At 44.6% G+C, this 18,868-nt stretch overlaps 4 protein-coding genes across 4 annotated transcripts; 1 reads left to right on the forward strand and 3 right to left on the reverse strand.

Moving 5' to 3' along the window:
- Positions 1–69: 69 nt before the first annotated feature.
- Positions 70–4,644, reverse strand: LOC6605692 (probable tRNA-splicing endonuclease subunit tsp-4). The gene is made up of 6 exons (XM_002030472.2): positions 4,518–4,644; positions 4,374–4,460; positions 4,013–4,273; positions 3,726–3,833; positions 3,327–3,663; positions 70–153 (listed from the first exon to the last, which is right to left on the reverse strand). The coding sequence occupies exons 1-5, from the start codon at positions 4,564–4,566 to the stop codon at positions 3,338–3,340; spliced, it is 831 nt and encodes a 276-aa protein (XP_002030508.1). The 5' UTR covers positions 4,567–4,644; the 3' UTR covers positions 70–153; positions 3,327–3,337.
- Positions 4,645–4,755: 111 nt separating this feature from the next.
- Positions 4,756–10,355, forward strand: LOC6605693 (alpha-1,3-mannosyl-glycoprotein 4-beta-N-acetylglucosaminyltransferase A). The gene is made up of 4 exons (XM_032719848.1): positions 4,756–5,126; positions 5,753–5,814; positions 5,904–5,962; positions 6,414–10,355. The coding sequence occupies exon 4, from the start codon at positions 6,597–6,599 to the stop codon at positions 8,361–8,363; it is 1,767 nt and encodes a 588-aa protein (XP_032575739.1). The 5' UTR covers positions 4,756–5,126; positions 5,753–5,814; positions 5,904–5,962; positions 6,414–6,596; the 3' UTR covers positions 8,364–10,355.
- Positions 10,160–11,915, reverse strand: LOC6605695 (alpha-1,3-mannosyl-glycoprotein 4-beta-N-acetylglucosaminyltransferase A). Its single transcript, XM_002030475.2, has one exon. It carries the CDS (start codon positions 11,892–11,894, stop codon positions 10,374–10,376), a length of 1,521 nt encoding a protein of 506 aa, XP_002030511.2. The 5' UTR covers positions 11,895–11,915; the 3' UTR covers positions 10,160–10,373.
- Positions 11,916–11,970: 55 nt separating this feature from the next.
- LOC6605696 (tyrosine-protein phosphatase non-receptor type 23) lies at positions 11,971–18,729 on the reverse strand. The gene is made up of 9 exons (XM_002030476.2): positions 18,521–18,729; positions 17,368–18,117; positions 14,391–17,297; positions 13,332–14,324; positions 13,139–13,267; positions 12,897–13,078; positions 12,655–12,842; positions 12,461–12,580; positions 11,971–12,402 (listed from the first exon to the last, which is right to left on the reverse strand). The coding sequence occupies exons 1-9, from the start codon at positions 18,602–18,604 to the stop codon at positions 12,290–12,292; spliced, it is 5,466 nt and encodes a 1,821-aa protein (XP_002030512.1). The 5' UTR covers positions 18,605–18,729; the 3' UTR covers positions 11,971–12,289.
- Positions 18,730–18,868: the final 139 nt, after the last annotated feature.

The raw sequence follows: 18,868 nt of genomic DNA on the forward strand, positions 1-18,868 counted from the left end.
ATTTAATGTTTAACGGTTATGGGGAAAATTCTCTTCAAGTTGGGATTTTTCGCGAAAATCCCCTTTCTACTCCTCCTCCACGACGCCACTGCTTTTCCAACTCCCTTTGCTCTTCCTCTTCTTCTTGCTGCTTGGCGCGCTGCTTTCTCGAAACTGAAATGAAAAATAGAAAAGAAAAAGAGTACAGAAATTAGTTATTAGTTCTCTCCCTCTCTCTTTCTCGGTCTCACTCTCCCGCTCTCGCACTCTTTGGGGGCCAGAGCGCGCGAGAGCGAGACAACGCATGTGTGTAGGCTGCTCACAGGAATTTTGTTGTTGGAGGAGACTTTTTCACAAGGGGACTGACTACTAGTATAAATTTGATGTTTCAAAATTCGTTTCTGCCCACAAAAATCACACAAAAATAGCGCGCCACATTTAAAAACGCCAACAGCACACACACGCGCACAAACACAGACAGACGGACAGCAGACACAATCACATTTTTTAATACACAGTACAGTCAAGCCATGAGACACGCATTTAATTTTTTTTTGTCACTCAGTTATTTTGTGCGTTTTATAATCGCATGTCTCTTGATTTTGTTATTGTTTTCCCGCTCACGGAGCGCACTTTTTTTGTTTGTTGGTTCGGTTTTGGTTTGTGAAATTATCTTCTCACCGGAGCGCAAAAGAAAATTTCAGTGGCTGTGGGTGATTTTGTGCCTTCTCTTTCTCTTGCCCGTACGCTTTTTTCTCCTGCTTGTTTGTCCGCTCGCCAACGTTGGATAACTCGAACTGAGACTGAGTAAATGGTTTCGATCGAATTTCGCTGCTCCGGCGCTGCCAGCGCGGCCAGTTTTTCAGTTCTCTACTCGGGGAGAAAATGTGTAATTTCTGTACTGCTGGTGGTGGTTGTTTTGCGTGCTGGTGTGCGTGTGCGCCTGTATCTGTGTATCTATGAGAGAAGTGACCTGCCTGGCAACGCTCTTTGAAGTACAGTTGTCGAGCGGCATTGCCAGATGGAGCGCAGGAAGAGTATTTTTAGGATGGAGAGGAGAGCAAGACGACAAGACAAAAAAGTCGTCAAGATAGTAAACAAAACTATAAAAGGTGGTAAATATTGAATGATGGAAATATTCTGGTCCGACTTCACGGACGAAAAACACATGTGACCGACCGGTCACAGTATCAGAGTGCGATAAGAAAAAGGTCAACGGTATCCGTAGGTTCCGGTTCTAAAACTATCTGATCCGGGATCACAGTGTTCAACATTTTCTTCTACTCTACTCTGAATAGAACCAATTTTACAGTTAAAATTAAGGATAAAGAAATCAGAACGTTTTCGAATTATAGCCATTAAAATTATAGCAATTGTATTAGAAATAAATTCTAATATTAGCTATGATTAAATGGATAAGCAGATTTTCTTGGAACCAAAATCTAGAAGGGTATTGGGTTCAGAATAAATAAATTTCAGTTTTCTTTTTAAGAATGTCATATTCCATTTTTCTAGGAACAAGTGTAATGTTACTGAGAGTTACACAAGAATCATAAGAATCTGATAAGTTTGGATTAAAATAGATATGTATCGGGACTGGGTTTCTCTTCGGTTCCGAATATCAACAGATCCTGTGAAAGTAATAATAACAACTGGAAGAAAAGCCGATTCGCTCTTACGCTCTACATTCTCTTTCCCCTGTCTTTGACTCTCCTCTCACCATGCGAATCCAATCCAATCACCTGTTACTTTTGACACATCTCAGAGATCGAGACCCTACGGGGTAAAAACATATAGTCAGTCTCATTCTCGTATGCAGATCAAGTCCAGCTTAAGAGCGGAGAGACCCCGCGATAGGGAAGTTAGTCGAATTTGGAAGTGAAGGAGAAGGAAAGTGGCACTTCGAGTCAACGCTCAGAGAAGAAAGTAATATAAAGTGAGCGAGTGTCCAAATTTTTAAGATTACAATTTTCTCTGTTTTGATGCTGCTGGGAAGGGGAGGGGGTCATGAGAAATGCCGTTCGAAATGCCCCTTTAAAGTTCCAATCGGCGTTAAAGCAGTGAGCATGTTTCATGTTTCGCAGCTGGCAATACCGACCAACGGAGCATGATGAGAGAATGAGGGAGAGCGTGAGCGCCGGGGGGTGGTGATGGTGGTGGGTGACTCTACAGAGTGCTAGTGTTGTTGTGGAAGAGGGAGAGAGGTGGAGGAACGAGCGCGAACCAAGCACAGTGGTATAAAAAAAGTGGTAGGAATTAAATTACCATGTTACATTTTGGAATAAAATGTATAGTTGCTTTTTGTAAGCAAATTGTTAAAACGTTACTGGACTATTTTTTCAATTGGCTACTTTTTTTAATGTTGAGCCGTACGTTAGTTAAATGTTTCCAAACTAAAGTTTTGTGTTTTATGAAAATGTATGAAACTTTAAAAAATTAAAACTTCTAAAGATAGCTCTCGTCCCACCGTGCGCCAACCCGAGTGTTTGAAATTCGAACGGCGCGGCACGACTTTTGCCTGGCCTTCCCCACCGCGCCTTATCACGTTGTTTCTATTTAAAAAAAAAACTGAATATACTTGAAACGAACGCAAAACATGAAGAATTCAGCACAAATTTGTTGAAAACAAATACGCAAATGTATGCGACTTATTTGCCTATCGCCGTTTGCTTATAGATGTGCATCTGTATGTGTGCTCTGGCGTTTGATGGGGGCCATCGAATTAAAACCTCATTTCGTATAACTAATTAATTTAACAAAGTTTAACGGGAAGCGACTAATGACTCCCGCCTAAAAACCACAACAATGGACCCTAGACGGAGTGGCGAGCAAACATCTCCAGTTGGATGTCGTGGTCATAATAAACCGATTTACCATGTGCACTGTGTACAATTTCCAACTGTGAGTGGGAGAAACCGTTTTTGGCGCTGCTCCTGCCGCTCAGAGCGAGACGGCGAAACGTGTAGAGTCCGCCAGAGAGGGGAGGAGCGGCGGGGAAATGGAGCGGAGCGGGAGCGTAGTTTCTCCGGCATTGTATCCAATTTCCACTAAAAAATAAACCCAATTCGGCGCCAAAAACAAAACCCGTGCTCACAAAAAGCCCACTCTCTCCCGCTCAGTCTTAAAAAAAATAAGATTCTTTGGAACAAAAAAAAAATACACTGGTCGAAATTAGATCTCCTCTCTTGAGCGCAAAATCTTCTCAATGCGTCACAGATATTCAGAACAATTAAAAGTTAATGACTAAAGTATTAGTCTACTTTCTAAGTTTAGAAACTAACTTTAGAATAATAATAATTTAGAATATCATTATTAGAATTTCATGTGCTTTTGCTACATCTACTTGCCTGTGATTTCCTCATTTGCCAGGATTGCACCATGCGACCGTTTGGTAATGGATTTTTTCCCCATTATTTTCCATCTCGTAGGCGAATACGCAGCTTTTGTTGACAATCACCGATAGACGAACTTTGGCTATCAGTTCCAGGGGCTTAATTACAGGTTGCTCGTGCACAATTACAATGTGGGAGGCATGGTAGATCATGGGATCGCCGGGGTAAACCAGAAAGTCAGCACCAAATGCATCGCCGGAAGTCACGTACTTTCCGCGCCGCCAAAGATCTTTGAAAACGCGATATTTCAGGGAATTGGTGTGCACAATGGGATCGGTAACTATTTGCGCAGCTGTTGGTTATAGAATTGAATTAAGCTTATTTATCGAGAGATATAGTTTTTAATATATCTACAGTGATTCGTGGGATGTTCACAAGGCACCTCTAGCAAGGCATTTTGGCGATCGAATTTGAAATTAGCAGACATCTCCATTAGTACATCCTTGTCAGTCAGAGCGGCAGCTAAAAATGAAGTTATCTAATAATCCTTTTTTTATGCACATTTTATAAAATTAGATTTAAGTGCGCTGATAGCTAAGTTTAAAATTTTGAATTTACTAGACATACATACCCACTAGACATATTATTTATACCAAATATTATACATATATTATATTTATTTCCCAGTAATATTATTTTACCCAAATCATTTTTGCCCTGCTTGAGCAACTTCTTGCGTTTTCCCGTCAGTATCTTATCCATGTATCGTTCAGTTTCCCGTAGTTTCTCCGTTTTCAGTGCTTCCTCCTGTCCCAGTAAACGGGATTCAAAATCCGCCTTGCACTCCTCCAGTTTCTCGGCAGTGGGTTTGGCCTTTAGATCTTTGGATTTATCTACTAACTTTGCTATATTCTCATCCAAAAGCAATTGGGTTTCAAATTTACTGAGCTCCACGGGCAGAGCTGAAAATAGTAAGATATGGTAATAATGTATGTTCATAATTTGATACCAATGGTTACAAATCCAAAGCTGGAAGAAGCCCTATATAAGTAAATATCTTACTGGATTGATTGGGACTCCAGCCTTTTGTGTTCGCTGTGCCCACTGGAGCACCCATTATGCGATGTTTGCTCCGCAGTTCCATGTAATCTGGGTAGTAAGCGAATTTGTTTAAATGCCAATTCTATTGTTCTTCAAGCCACTCACCATCCACGTTGAAAACGAAGCCAGTACCGTTAAGCAGAGTTAAATACATTTTTGCAAAATTCTTTTGTTATTAAAATGCGGCTAGAGATGGGCGAAGTTCAGGTACCTGTTGTTCCCTTAACATATGTTAACCGATGCCAATAAGCCAGAAGCCATACTGTTAAGCATAACATAAGAGTGTGGCCACCTCAATTATCAGCGACTGTCTGGCATCACAGCAATGCCGATAACGATTGCTTGGCAGCAGCCTGTTCTGTTGTTGTTTTTGGTCGGGGGCGTTGAAACTAATTCCCCGCTGTATTGTATATAACGTTAAACAATAGCAAAGCAATCCGAGTGCTGCAATAATTTACATCACTTGCATTTACATAACGCACTCGGCGGGCAATCGTAAATATGTGAAGACAACGAGAAACGCGTGCGAACGACAACGAATGGCGAAAATAGGAGGATCATCGAAAAAGGGAGAAAACTGCGAATTGTCTACAAGTAGCAGCGTGCAAAATACCCAGATGGATAAATAGAATTCACTGCGTTCAATTTGTTCCTATTTTAGTGCTGATTAATTAGTTAATTCACCCATTCGACCCACTTGAGCTGCAAACAAGTGTGAGTAAATAAGGGTGTGCATGTGCGTGGGTGCGAACTTTTCGCTATTCCTGTTTATTTACCTATTTATCTTTTTTTCGGATTTATTTATTCTTTCGACCCATTGTTTACGTTCGCCTGCGTGCGCTAAACGAAGTGAGAAAATTTATATCTTCACATTGTTAATGTTCACACAATGCCGAGTGCCGATCTCTCATATCGAATAACTGATACCCGGTGTGAAAACAGAGGGTAAAAAAAATATAAGCATATATCGAAATATTCGGTGATTGCAAATTTGTAGATTATTAATTTATAAATGACAAATCTTGCTTTTCTTTAGTCATTCGAATTTGTCAGCTTATTAAAACTAAGCATAAACAAATGAGTTTATTGATGTTTACGGTTAGTAAGAGTTTAATCAATGAACATTCCTCGTTTACAGAAATAACTTTTCAGTGATAACGAAATTTTAATTTAATTGGCTTGGCCCGCGAAATATCCTCGGTGAATAATAAGTAAATCGCAATGGGATCGCCGACCAGCCCAATACAACCGACCCGCTAAATATACCCCTTTCTTTTGAGCTGCCAAACCCAAACCAGACGAATTAACAATAAGTAAACAGCATTTGCTCCCACTTTCAGACCCACCGATCGAACTTTTGGCGGCGAGGAGGAAGAACATAGCTTTCCGGGCACTTGGCCATGTAAGTTAAGTCTAGGTCTACTGCCTGCCAACGTCTTAAGTGCACAGTACATGTACATAACAATTATTATTATTCTAACTCACGGTCAGGTCATGTGGCGAGAATTGCGACAGCTGCCACCACCGACGACATCGTTAATCCAACCCGGGTAAGGCAAAAGGCGGCTACGGCTACAAAGAAGCGTTAAACGGTGCGACCTTCGGACGCAGCCCCCCATGGGCCACCCCACGGCACTCTTCAAAAAAGCCAATAAAATTAGCAACTACACTAGGGATTTATAGACGAAAGCACACATGTGAAAACACAAGTCCCACCTAAATGTAGGAAAAGTTTAAAACAGTTTTTATAGGGCAAACAGATTAAAAAGGTCTAAATGGATAATAAATGTAACATATTTCCATGTGAAAAAGATCTTCAAAGTTGGAGTTTTAAATGAGTTCAATATAACTGATTGCTCATCACTCTCTTAATTGAATAATCTAAGGATAGAGTTTTATTTTTGTTAGAATTAGCATATACAAATCATTATAGATTTGAATATGTATTTATTCCCCAATTGTTGGCAGTGTACAAAACTTAATGCCTTGTTTTTGTTGCAGCGCCTGCATTAGTCATAGGAGGAATGAGGATGACAGCCGGCCCAAGGGAACGCCACCAGCACAACGAACCAGAGACCGAGCCAGAACGAAAAGCGAACCCAGAAGAGGAAGCAAAGCAGCCCCAAGGCAAACAGTTAGCTAATTAATACGACACAGCCAGCGGAGGAATCCAGGGCAGAGCGAATGATGTTCAAGATTAGGCAGCGGAACTGCATGCTGATAGTGACGGCCCTGGTGCTGGCACCATGCATAGTGATCCTGATGGTGATGGGACCCGAGTTATCCACCGAACAGTCGCTGACTCAGCGTCTGGCCGAATGCCATATGCGGCTGCAGTATTTGGAGTCCATGTACCGCGCCCGCCAGGAGGACGTGGCGCTGCTTTCCCAGTACCTGGGCCAGCTGCAGAGCGTCAATGTGACGGGAGCCAGTGCACCACCGCCGCCGCCACCTCTGCCCGTGGTCAATCTGCTCGACGGACTGAGTCCCGAGGCCAGGCAGCTGCTGAGAAATGCGTCGCATATCAGTAAGGGTGGCAGTGCCAATGGTTCGATGGCCAGGAGCCAGAATATACGGCTACCGAATGCCTATCATTTCCTGCCGCATCTCCTGGACGATGCGGGCTCCCTGCGACCAGCATACTTGCAAAGCAAGGGCCGTTCGGATGTGAGCATTGTCCTGGGTGTGCCCACCGTGCGGAGGGAGAAGCAATCGTACCTGCTCGGAACCCTCCACAATCTCATCGAGAACATGAACGACGAGGAGCAGAACGAAACACTGATCATTGTCTATATAGGAGAAACGGATATGGAGTCCGTGCAACTTATTGCCCGTCAAATCGAGGCCAGTTTCGATCAGCATGTGGAGAGTGGACTGATTGATATAATAGCACCTGCGCCTAGTTACTATCCCAATTTCGAACGACTTCGCATCACACTGAATGATCCTTTGGAGCGCGTCAAGTGGCGCAGTAAGCAAAATCTGGACTTTGCCTACCTGATGGCCTACGCCCATTCGAAGGGAACCTTTTACGTTCAACTGGAGGACGATATACTGACCAAGCGGCAGTTTATCACCACCATGAAGAAATTCGCTCTAATCAAGAGCGCATTGACGAAACCCGATCAACCAGAGTGGTTTGTGCTAGACTTTTGCCAGCTTGGCTTTATTGGCAAGATGTTCAAGAGTGCGGAGCTACCCTACCTGATCACCTATTTCCAAATGTTCTATAATGACAAGCCAGTGGACTGGTTACTAACGTATTTCATTGAGTCCAAGGTTTGTCGCACGGACAAGGATCAGAAGCACTGCAATGCGGAGAAGGCAAAGTACTGGCAGCATTTTCGAAAATCCCTTTTCCAACACATTGGTACAAGTTCGTCGCTGAAAGGAAAAGTTCAAAAGCTGAAGGACAAGCAGTTCGGCAGTAAGGTGCCGCAGTATTATGCCCATACACACAATCCGCCGGCTCTGGTGAAGTCCAACATTGCGCCGTATAAGAACTATCTGTTGCAGCGCGCTTATAGAGGAGAATCCTACTTCTGGGGCTTGCTACCGCAGCCTGGAGATCTGGTGCAGATCATATTCGAGCGACCCACGCAGCTGAGGCACTATCTCTTCCGAAGCGGCAACTCGGAGCACCCGTCCGACAGGTTCTACAACACGACGGTGGAGCTCCTGCCGGCGGATACGCTGAGCGAAAATTCGTCCGTCTGGAGCAACTACAACACCACCACGGACGGCTATCTGGTGGTGGGTTCATTCGATAGCCTGGGCGTGGCCGAGGGCCTTCTGGATGCAAAGATAGGTGCCATCAAGGAGCTGCGCCTTCACGTCCACAGCGACAGCGAGAATTGGGCCCTGCTCAGCGAGATCGAACTACAGGAATGGGGCAGTGATTCCAAATCCGAGGACAATGCGGCAAAGCCACGGTATGTGGGGGGCAGCTGATTTCTGCATCGCCACCGGCAGCGGCAAAACTGGGATGAATAGGAGCCAATCAGTCCTGGTAATCCATCGAATCCCTCTCCAGTTAATGTCTATACTAATCCCCATCCACAATTTGTCTATGGGATTGTGTCGATTTCGCTGAGATGCAGTCGTGGGAGCAAAACGTAATCTTAATCAAATTGCTTGAGAAACATTTAGGAATAATTAAGATAACTTTTTTTCCCATGGCTCTTAAAAATATGCAACTTTTTGCTGAAGAATTCGTTTTGCTCCCAAGGCATTGTCATGGTTTTTCCATAGCTGCGAGTCGACCAACCCAATAATTGTACATCTGTGTGTATATTTTTCGAATGATGCTTTTACCCTCGATTTTCTCAGTGTGTAAATAATCTCTCCGAACATCTCCTCTCTCGCTCTCCTAACCTTAAGTGATTATCCTTAGCTATAAGGCTCAAGTACGGCTGTAGACCGATTATATTGCCCCAAACATCCACAGAACCAATTCGTTAGGGTTTCTTTAACTTAAGCGTTACGAGCCTCGGCAATATCATTGGTCTACAGTCTCCCAAAAGTCTTGTTTAATCTCAAGCTGTCAGTATATTTTTCGCATAACCATATGGATTTGATATATGTACTCCAAGTGCCCCTTCCATTTTTTCATGGTGGTAATATATATATATTGGTATAGATTATAAAAATCAAGTTGTGGGCTATGTTAGTAAGGCTATTTCTTGGTATTCGAATATTATCTTTTTTGGTTTATTTTCCTTTAGTTATAAGTGTTAACCTCATTTTATCGGTAACCCCAACACATTCCAGTTTATTTTGTTTTCTTTTTTTAATTTCCAAGTGATCAAGAATCTCGAACCCGCTGAAATCTTATCGATCAATTAAGAATTAAGAAATATTTACACATTGTTGCACACTTAAGTTTAATCTGTACATTAATTGGTTAAAAGTATTCCTTTACTTTAATAATTTATCGTAATATTATGAATTCACCCATCATGCTTGTGTTAGTTTTATATAGCCACCTTCTTGAAGATGAAGCCATAACTACATACATAAATAAAATATGCATAAACATAAACATTGAACCATTAAATAACGAAACGATTTTTAGCATTGTTGCTTTTTTACTGTGATTTGTTAATAATTTGTGCATAACAATGAAATAATTATATACCTACATTATATACATACATATACACGTAAATGTAAAACAACTCTAATTAGCTATTGTAAAACGAAATTCCAAAAACAAAAATCATTCATAAGAAAACATTTTTTATATATACATACGATCCATTTTATGATTGGTTCAACTAATTGGAAACGCCAAATTTTTTTATAGACTATGACAAAAAAAAAAACTAAAAACAAAAACAAGATGATGATTGTTTAAACTTGGTTCCTGTTGAGTAAAGAGAATTGCAATATATAGTGGCATAAATATTTACGAGCTAAGTTCGATGCATTCTGTTGCATTTTTTGACTTTCGAAAGTTATTCAATTTCAATTCGTATGCCGCTATATATAGTGTAACAGATATTGTAGACTGCTTTCGATAAACTGAATAATTGAAACGAATGTTTTGCATATACTTACTATTGCATAATTGTACGAACATAAATATATATATATATTTTTATATATTCCTGTGTTACGTGTGCGCCAACTAGCAACAATAATTTACAGCACTCGCTCTCCCAGACACACTCATTTTGCCAAATTGCAACAAATTAGCAAGCAACAATAATAGCGGATAGTGATCAATCGGAATAATATATATATTAGCTGGCATTATAGGCTTCCCCTTCCACGAACACATAACGATCGTAGCTGAATTACAACAAATTACAAATAACAATTTTACAATATTCATAAGCCGTTGGGACAACTCAAAACTTAATCGAATCAAAAACGAGAACAACAAATATGCGTGTAATGTGTGTATAAGCTTAATAAATAACTCAAGTATTTGAAATTGAATTGATGGAAATTTATTAATTATTGTGCAAACTGAAAAGCAAGCAGGAGTAATACCATTGTGGATCGTAGCTCGACGATAGAGGATCCATTGGAAGCCCAAAGGAATCGACGGAACCAGCTGAGACCCTCGGGCTCCTCCTTTATGTAATAGTACATATAATTATAGGGCAGCTCCGCTTTACCATCCCTTTCTGCAAACGATTGGACGGTGTGACTCATCACGAATCCACACTGCCTTGTCGAGGAGCTGTTGGCCACCAGTGTGGGCGATCCCTTGACCAATTCAATATTGAACTCGGCCAGATTGTGGGCTGTCTCCTTCGCATTGCGAATGTGAAGCTGCGTCTGCTCGAACTGATTGGTTATCAGATACTTCATGATCTTGGGCATCCGTGGCATGTAGATCCAGATAAACGTTTCCCCCTCAACCAGGTCGAGATTATGCTTCAACAGCGAGTTCCGATGGGTGGCGATCAGGTTGAGCGGCTGTCGCAGATGCCTCAAGCGCTGCCTTGCAAAGTTATGGTTAAAGAAGGCATCCTTTTGATATTGCTCCTTATCCGCCAAAGACGATTGGGCACCCATATGCTGGAACTGTGATTGCGCGGAGCGCAGCAGTCGGGACTCGAAGTTCCGCTGACATTCGGGATCGGAAACACTATCCCAGCGACAGCTCTGCAGGGTCACGAAGCTCTGGAGCAGCCAGTCAATGGGCTGGTCATTGTAGAACAACTTCAGGTACGCCACGAAGGAGCTCAGCACGGAGGTGCGGAAGAGCTTCCCTATGAAGCCCAGCTCACTGAAGCTCATCACAATCCAATCGATCTGCTGGGCGATCCGAAAACTGCTATGCAGTACTGCAAACTTCTGGATGTAGTCCAGGAAACCCACGTTCGCCATCACATCGTCCTCCAGTTGCAGGTAGTACAAGCCCCTGCTCTTAGCATAGGACATCAGGTATATGTAGTCCAGGTTCTGTTTGGTCCTCCACTGAACCCGCTGCGGATCATCGTTCAGCGTGATGTGTAGCCTCGAGAAGTTGGGATAGTAATTAAGGGGTGGCGCAATGACATCGATGAGGCCAGCTCGCATATGCGTCGAATGATTCGCATGCAGTTCCTTCACAATGAACTTGGCGAACTGCAGCTTAGTTTCACCCACGAATATCACAATTAGACAATTGTTGCGCTGCTCCGGAGTCATTCGACGGATCAGACAGTCCACGGTTTGGAGCACATAGTTCTTTTTCGGTCGCAGTACAGTGGGTACTCCAATCACGAACTTGACACGAGTCCTTCCGCCGCCAACGCGATATCTGGGCTTTAATTCCGGATTGGTTACAATAGTCTCCCAGTTGCCATCATGATTGATGGTCTTGGCATACATTCGTGGCACTTTGGTCTTGTTTTTCACAACTCTTGGTTCCACTGGCTCAATCTGGGTAATATCCTTTCCGAAATATAGCATAGCACTCACCAGGTAAGTAACTATTATCAGACCTGGCAGGCAGGTCTTCCAGCGAATGCTGATCAACTTCATGATTCGATGTAAATTCGACACAAATACTGGCTAATACTGATATTTTCCACAAGGAATGCTTTCTACACCCATTTGATTTTTAATGTATTTTATTAAGTGATATAAATGTTCGATTGATTTCTAATATACTCGTACAGTGGCTTGAAACGCTTGACAATATCCCATACACATCACGATTCGGTTTGCATCGAATTACAATTTATATAACAGTTGAAAGAGACGATTACGATACAGAATAAAACATAATTTCGATATCCCTTTAAATACTTTTCTCTTGCCTTAACTTGTTTGAAACAATATTAGATATTTAGAAATAGGTCTGCACAGTTAAATATTTGTATAAATACTCGTTTTGATTACGCATAGTTCTTTAGTTGGTTGCTTGGCTCAGTCGTTTACTTCAGCTTCCAAAGTGCATCCAACTCGTTGAGCGGATCCTTGTTTTCCTGCTGCTCCTTGGCTGTCACCTGCGGCGCCATCTTCATTTGATATGAGGTCATTATGCCACCTGCAGGACAATGGTAACTTGAGTTTTAATTATAACAATGTTTAATCATATAGCTTACGCTTGTTTAGCACATTGTGTGCATTGCAGAGCACAATTTGCATGGACTGCTCCAGGATGGCGGAATCCCTAAGAGAATTTTGACGCTGCGCACAAATGCGAGACCAAACATCAATCGTATCTAAATAGGAACACGCGATTAGTGTTAGTTTATAGAGATCAAATATAAACTGGTTAAAAATCAACTAAGCTTACTTATCAGAATTGGCTGCTTGTTCTGGGTCGCTATAATAGCACATACTCCAATGGCCACCAGTTCGGAGCGCTCTGAACCCGTTAAGCAGTTCATAATGAGCGGCGACTGCGGAGCATTGGCTGCCTGGCAGCGCTGTCGATGAGTCTCCAAAGCATTTTCCGCCACTCCCAGAAGTTGAGCTGGAGCCCTGTGAAATAGCAATGTTTATTTCCCTCCATCGGATGAAATCTGGACATTTTACCCCTTGGTCCACTGTTTCAGCTGCAGTAGAGATAAATCCAGCACTGCGTCCGCTCCATGCATGGACAATTTGAGTTGGTACTCGGAGCAGTGGCTAAGTTGCTGCAATTTCAAGCAGGTCACGGTGTAATCATCATAGTGAGTGGGCTGGTCCAACGCTTGAGGCCAGTAGGGATCGAAAAGCTATAAAACATATCAAATATTTAGAATCAATAGTCTGATACTTTTGCTTAAGTTACTCACTTCATTTGGGGTGTGCAGGCAAACCACAGTGCGCGACTTCTCCGACCAGATCATGGACCAGAAATCGTTGATGGTATTCGGCTGGGGAGTCTGGGCGACAATAAAGTTGGGACAGCCGGCACTCAAGTTCTAAATGATTATGAACAGCGTTTAAATATTGTGTGCTATATAAACATTTGCTGGAATAACTCACCTTCATGTAGGCGGCATTGATGTAGTCATCGGTCTGTTTGTCCAGCTTTACTCTGGCATGATCGTAGGGCAGACAATCAAGGGATCGATTTTTCTCCGGGAACAGTTTCGCAATGGTGGTGGATCGCTTGTTGGCCGCGGCTTCTTTATCCAGCTTTTGCTGCAGCTCTTGCCATTTGGCGCCCAGTTGTGTTTTTCCATTCAACATTTTCACGTGCAGATTCTCCAGTAATTTTTCATAGCTCTCCACCTCCTTTTGGAAATATTTTGTCGTTTTTTCGTCCGTAAAAGTTTCGGATTGGAATGCAAAAGTGCTCGAATGGCCATTGGCGGTGCCAGATGCCTTGGTCGGTTTCTCACTGACGGAATGTGTAACGGATACCGAGTCCCAGTCAAAGTTCTCCAGGGAACTTAGGTCGGAGCAGTTGGATAGGTTATCTAAACTTGCACACTTCGGACCCGAAGGAATGGTAGCCGGAGTTTGAGCAGTTCCCTCGGTGGCTGCTACAGGAATTTCCGGTGTTGCGGGTGCAGCATGCTCTGCCACACTTTCAACATTAACTGGCACCGATACCTGACTTGCCGGCGGCGTAGGAGTGGCCACCACCTGGGGCTGCAAAACAGGCTGCGGCAACATTGGCGGCGGAACAGCCACGGAGCAGTCAATGTCCAGGTCGCTAAGCAGATCCACATTGCTGGTAACCTTGGGAGCCAATGCCTCCGGCTTTGGTTCTACTTTGGTCAAAGCCACGGAGGAGGCGTAAGGAGCTCCGCTGGAAGTCGTCTGGGTTTCAGCTGTGCTGCTCGCCCCACTTTGCATATAAATCGAAGCAGTTGAATTCGAAGGAGGCGCAGGAGTGGGTTGTTGCTGCGGATTTACACTGCCAAGGTATCCATAGGGAGTGGAGTAGTAGTTGGATGACTCATTGCCCTCCATCGCGGAAGTGGAGTCTTTAGCTGCCATATTAACCTTGGTGTGGGACACGATAGGCGACTGTTGGATAAATATTTCGTTATTCGGGGTCGGAATATCGTGAATATATATGTGTATAGCACTTACATCGAATCCAGTGGCGGTATTGCTGCGACTGGCAATCTCCGAGTCCGTGGTTCCCACCGACTGCTGCTTGCCACTCTGGCTGAACTGGTAGCTTTGCGAGGCTTGGGATCCCTTCAACGAACTGGTGTCCTGCTGATACCCACTGCTGTACTCGTATATACCTGTCTGCGGATTAAAGCTATAGCCAGGATGGTTGGAATAGCTGCTGTAGGTGGCCGAAGGATGAGGAGATGTGGGAACCTGAGCTTGAAATGAAGTGGGGACTGGAGTCTGAACTGGAGCAGGACTTGGTACAGAAGAAACCACAGGAGCTGGGGCTGGAGCTGCATTGGGATCAGTGTACTGATGTGGATCTGACAAAGGTTGCCCAGCATTCGGAGGTGTTGCCTGCTGGCCAGGAATAGGTTGTGGCGACGCTTGGACAGCCTGCGATGGATAAAGTGATGGCTGTTGCGGAGCAAGTGACTGTTGTTGTTGTTGTTGTGGATAACCGGATGGTTGCTGCTGATATGCCAGTGGTTGTTGAGGCGTCTGGGACTGGGAATACCCGGTGGCCTGCTGCTGCGGTGTCTGCGATTGTGGATATCCAGTAGCCTGTTGCTGGGACTGAGGATACCCAGCTAGCTGTTGCTGAGGTGTCTGCGGATATCCAGTCTGTTGGTGCTGTGGTGTCTGTTGTCCAGTCGATTGCTGAGTTTGGGCATAGCCGGGTGCTTGGAGCTGAGGCGTCAGTTGCTGGGCATAACCTGATAATGGCTGCTGTGGATAAGCTCCCACCTGTTGCTGCGGTGTCTGAGATTGTGGATATCCACCAGCTTGCTGCTGTGGCCCTTGACTTGGCACATAACCCAAGGGTTGTTGGGCTGATTGTCCTGTTGGATAACCAGAAGGTGCTGGAGGATAAGTCACCTGTTGAGCATTGACCTGTTGGTAGGCCTGCCCTGAATATCCTGCCGCTGTTTGGTAAGGATTGGACATTGGATTGACCACGAAGGGTGCCTGCAGTGTGGACGGCAGCTCACTGGGATTTGAAGCCGAAACTGGATTGCCCGATGTAGACACATACAAAGGCTGCTGGATATTCAATCCCTGGGAAGCTGAGCTTGCAGGAACTGTTCCGGCTGGAGCGTAGGCTAGAGGAGGAACAGACCCAGTTGGATACCCGTAATTGTATGCCATGCCTGCTTGGTTGCTATCCTGCGCCTGGCCCTGCAAGTTCATCTGACCGAGCGCTCCGTGCAGGGTCTGCGAGTTTGGCGATGCTTGGGCCTTGTAGGCCGGTGGAGCAATGTGCTGCTGTTGCTGCTGATACATGGGATTCGTGTAGCCGGCGGCACTGGGATCAAAATACTGCTGCTGGGTGAGACTATAGGGTGGAGGTGGCTCATTCGGTGGTGCAGTGGCATAGGAACAAGCGGCCTGCGTGGGATTTTCCGAGCCCACCGGCACTGGACGCACTGTAGGCACATAGGCGGGATTCGAGCCATCCGCCATGGCTGCCTTGGCCTTGAGGTAATCCCTTAATTTTGGGGTGCTGCTCACCGCTGGCACGGGCGTAGTTTCCGCTATTGGTTTGCTGACAACTGGAGTTGTTGCGGCCTTAACGCTCTGCATCCTTTGCTGGCGCTCTTCGGACTGCACATCCCTGGCGGATCGAAATCTGGTAAGTAGCTTCTGTACATTTCCGGCTAGTTTCTTGTAGAATTCCAAACCCTTGGCGGATTTTGCCAGCAGATCCTCATAAACATCATAGGATGCAGCTAGCGAGCTGTAAAAGTGCTCCCGTTTCTGCTTCACGTCCTGGAGCGTTTTCAAAACTGGTGCCGCCTTGGCATAGTTCTCAGTTAGAGCTTGCAGAATATTACCTTGAGCCACCATATTCTGATCCAGAAGTGCGGTGATTTTGTCGTGCTTGCCTAGCTCGGTTGCAAATAAAGCTTGGAGGCCCTCCTGTCCACCGTGGGCAATTACTTTGCCAGTGATATCATCCTCATTGATGGCTATCCTCAAATCAGCATGGAACTGAGCACGTTGCGCCTTCATTTCGTTGACTTTGTTGAGGATGAGCTTCACATCCCTGAAAATTTCGGTGGTATTCAGTTCCGAACTTAGTTTGGGCATCAGTTGTTGAATCTCAGGCAATGGTCTGGCTAGGATCTTTAGATTATTTACGTGCAGGCTCATGGCTTTTCTCAACGTATTATTGGATTCCCCTGCCCGTGCATGGGCTTCACTGTATTTCTGGAACTCTCGCGATAACTCGGTAATGTGGGCATTTGGAGTTCGTTGAACGCCGGTGGCGGATTGGAACTCTCGCTCTGCTTTGGCTTCTGCCTCCAGCATGCTCGAGATCTCACCCAGGTTGGTCTCCACATCGGCTGTAATCTCAGCCAGCTGAGACATGGCCTCTACAAGATCGCTGATAGCAGTCTTGGTTGCATTTAAGGCGGCACAGCGATCCACGATGCCCTGAGGCAACTTATTGGCTTGCTCCTCGTTGATATTCAGATTATCCAGGGTGAGCGAGCTCATGTACGACTCCAGTTGGGTGTCCTTCTCCTCCAGCAGAGCTCCGTACTTACGCAAAAGTTTGGCTTTCTCTTCGCTGTACAAAGAGCTGGCTTCGTGGGCCTTCATGGGCACTAATCTGGCAAAGATGTCTGGACCCGCGTGCTCCTCATCGCTTACTTGAAAGCCAATCCCATTGACCAAATTGGCTCCTTGCACAGCTGCAATGGTGGACAATTCGGGCACCGCCTCATGATAAATGAACTCATTTTCGTTTTTGGCATTTTTGCGCTTTGCTTCCACCACATCAGCGGTGAAGCTGAGGGATTCATTGATTTCCCGTTGGTCAGGGAGGCCCTTGGACTCTTTGCGCGCCTCCTCCAGTTTGTCCCAGGAAGCCTGAAAGGAATATTAAGTAAGCATTTAAACCTTTCTTTTAAATAGAGCTGAAATTATTATAGTTACTCACCTGGTAGAGCGTCACCCTTTCGCCCATTTGACGCTTCTCTTCGGAATGTTGGCCCTGGTATAGGTACAATATGCAGGTGAGATAGTTGATCTTGAAGCGAACGTACTTCTTCCACAGTTTGTACACAGAACTATCGATGACCTGGGCCACTGGACCATCATCTCCTCCCGTGAGGAGAGCAGCCAGTGCAGCTCCATAGTAAACCACAATCTGCGCCGTCACTTTGGCCACAATATGCGGTTTCCTATTGTCGATCAGCGACTTCTCCAGTATGCATTCCTGGGCTTGAGCAAAGCACACCTGTTGCTGAAAGACCAGCAGCTCTGGGGTCATAAAATCCCCTCCGCTATTGACATTGGCATAGCGTTCTCTCAGCTCTCCATAGGCCCAAGCTGCCGCCTGGAAGTGGGTGCAGGCCATCTTCATTCCATCCACATCGCCACGGGTCACCGACGCTCCGGACTGTGTGTGCAATGCGGCAATGTTGAACAGCACGGCAGCCCGTTCGAATCGCAGATCGGTGACCTCGTGAACGGCACTGTGATAGAGATCCTTCCATTTAAAGGTGAAGATTCCGCGATCCGCCAGCTGTGGAAATCGATTCTGAAGGGCGTGCAGCTGGCAGTAGTAGCGTTTCATCACCGGCGCTCCATCTTTCGTGGTGTGCATGGCCTGGTTTCGCAGAGTCTCCAGGGCATGGACCTCTTTGGAGTAAGCCTCGGGATCTTCATGATAAAATTCGGCGATGTACTGGAAGCAAAACGTGAAATGTTTTAAGTTGGATTTTTATTATGGAGTTTAATGTAGGAAATTGTGAATATATTTTAGGGTAAAGGGTTTTCATGTGGAATTAAGTGCAATAACCCACCAAACAGCCAGTGTTTGTTTATAACATTGTATTTGTTTGTCGAGTAAATCAGATGACGGCGATGACTCAGCCGCCAGACAAAGGGGGCTTAAAAGTTGGTGAAAACGGAAAATATAATGGAGCAAATTGCATTGTGAGAATGGGAATTTCGATTCCAATATGAATCCAATAAGCAACGCATTTTCCCAATTTGACCGATAATTCCGTTTCACCAAGTTGTCTCCTCTTTGTCTTGCTGGCTCTCTTAATTATTTCACTCCCCCTTTCGCACTCTCTTCCTTTTACCTTTTTCAAAGCCGCAAAGGAGGTTCCCTCGGGACTCGATTTTAGGGCGAACCACAGCATATGCAAACGGGGCACCGCCTCCATGGTGTTTAGTTTACTTGTTGCCTGCCCAGTTGGCCTTTTATTTTACACACAATTTATACTAATTGCTGGCAATTAATTTACCAATATCAAAACAAGATTGTTTTATGAAAAATGGTGCAGTGTGACCGTTTCAGCTTGCTGGAAATATGCACTAAAAATGGCAGGTACATAGGGGGTATTCCATTCATTTGGCATCGATTCTTTTTAGAACGGTATTCTTTTCCAGAAATATAAAATATTTATGCCAATTCAATTTTATAAAGA

The sequence above is a fragment of the Drosophila sechellia genome, chromosome 3L (genome assembly GCF_004382195.2).
Source record: "Drosophila sechellia strain sech25 chromosome 3L, ASM438219v1, whole genome shotgun sequence".
In the NCBI taxonomy this organism is placed as follows: domain Eukaryota; kingdom Metazoa; phylum Arthropoda; class Insecta; order Diptera; family Drosophilidae; genus Drosophila; species Drosophila sechellia.